The 633-nt window shown below is 43.9% G+C and overlaps 1 protein-coding gene across 1 annotated transcript in view; it reads left to right on the plus strand.

The window, feature by feature from the left end:
- Positions 1-328: 328 nt before the first annotated feature.
- The window catches only part of LOC140861575 (uncharacterized), a 3,293-nt gene continuing 2,988 nt past the window's right edge, over positions 329-633 (plus strand). The window contains exon 1 of the mRNA XM_073264597.1: positions 329-519. Coding sequence (XP_073120698.1) covers positions 329-519 — 191 coding nt within the window. The remainder of the gene's footprint in view (positions 520-633) is intronic.

Genomic DNA, 633 nt, shown 5'->3' on the forward strand with positions numbered 1-633 from the left:
TGGGTTTGTATAACTTTGGTGATTTCCGCTAATAAATTCTGATTATGTTTTAATTAAGATTATTCCATTCTTAAGCTTTTAATTAGTAGGTGATCATGGTGCGGGTCACTATATTTATGGTATCAGAGCATGCATAGGATATTTTTGGGATTTAGACTTGGCTCTTTGGGTTTTTTATGTGCATTAATCCTTTCAGATGGCTGATAGAGACGAGGAGAGCCAGGGAAGTGTGGGTCGGTGGGGAGATGGTAATGCTCCGAGACGTCCCCGTGCACACCGCTATCATCGATAGGGAAGAAGCTGTTTCGAGATGCATAGGTTCCTGCAGATGGGGCCTAAGCCCTTAGTAGGATGCGAGATTCCTGAGGTGGCTGAGGATTGGCTCGAGCGGATGGAGAGTTGTTTCCATGTTTTTGATTGTTCAGAAGACCAGAAGATGGAGGCTGCTACTTTCCTCTTGGAGGGGCATGCTCATAAGTGGTGGAGATCCGCATCTGCACCGTTACTTCAGAAGAATGGGCATGAGAAGTGGCCAGATTTCTATATATTGTTCCGTTAGTTTCATTTTCCTCCAGCTCTCTGCCAAGAAAAATCAATTTAATTGCTTAATTTGAAGCAGGGATCCATGACTGT

The sequence above is a fragment of the Henckelia pumila genome, chromosome 4 (genome assembly GCF_033568475.1).
Source record: "Henckelia pumila isolate YLH828 chromosome 4, ASM3356847v2, whole genome shotgun sequence".
Classification (NCBI taxonomy): domain Eukaryota; kingdom Viridiplantae; phylum Streptophyta; class Magnoliopsida; order Lamiales; family Gesneriaceae; genus Henckelia; species Henckelia pumila.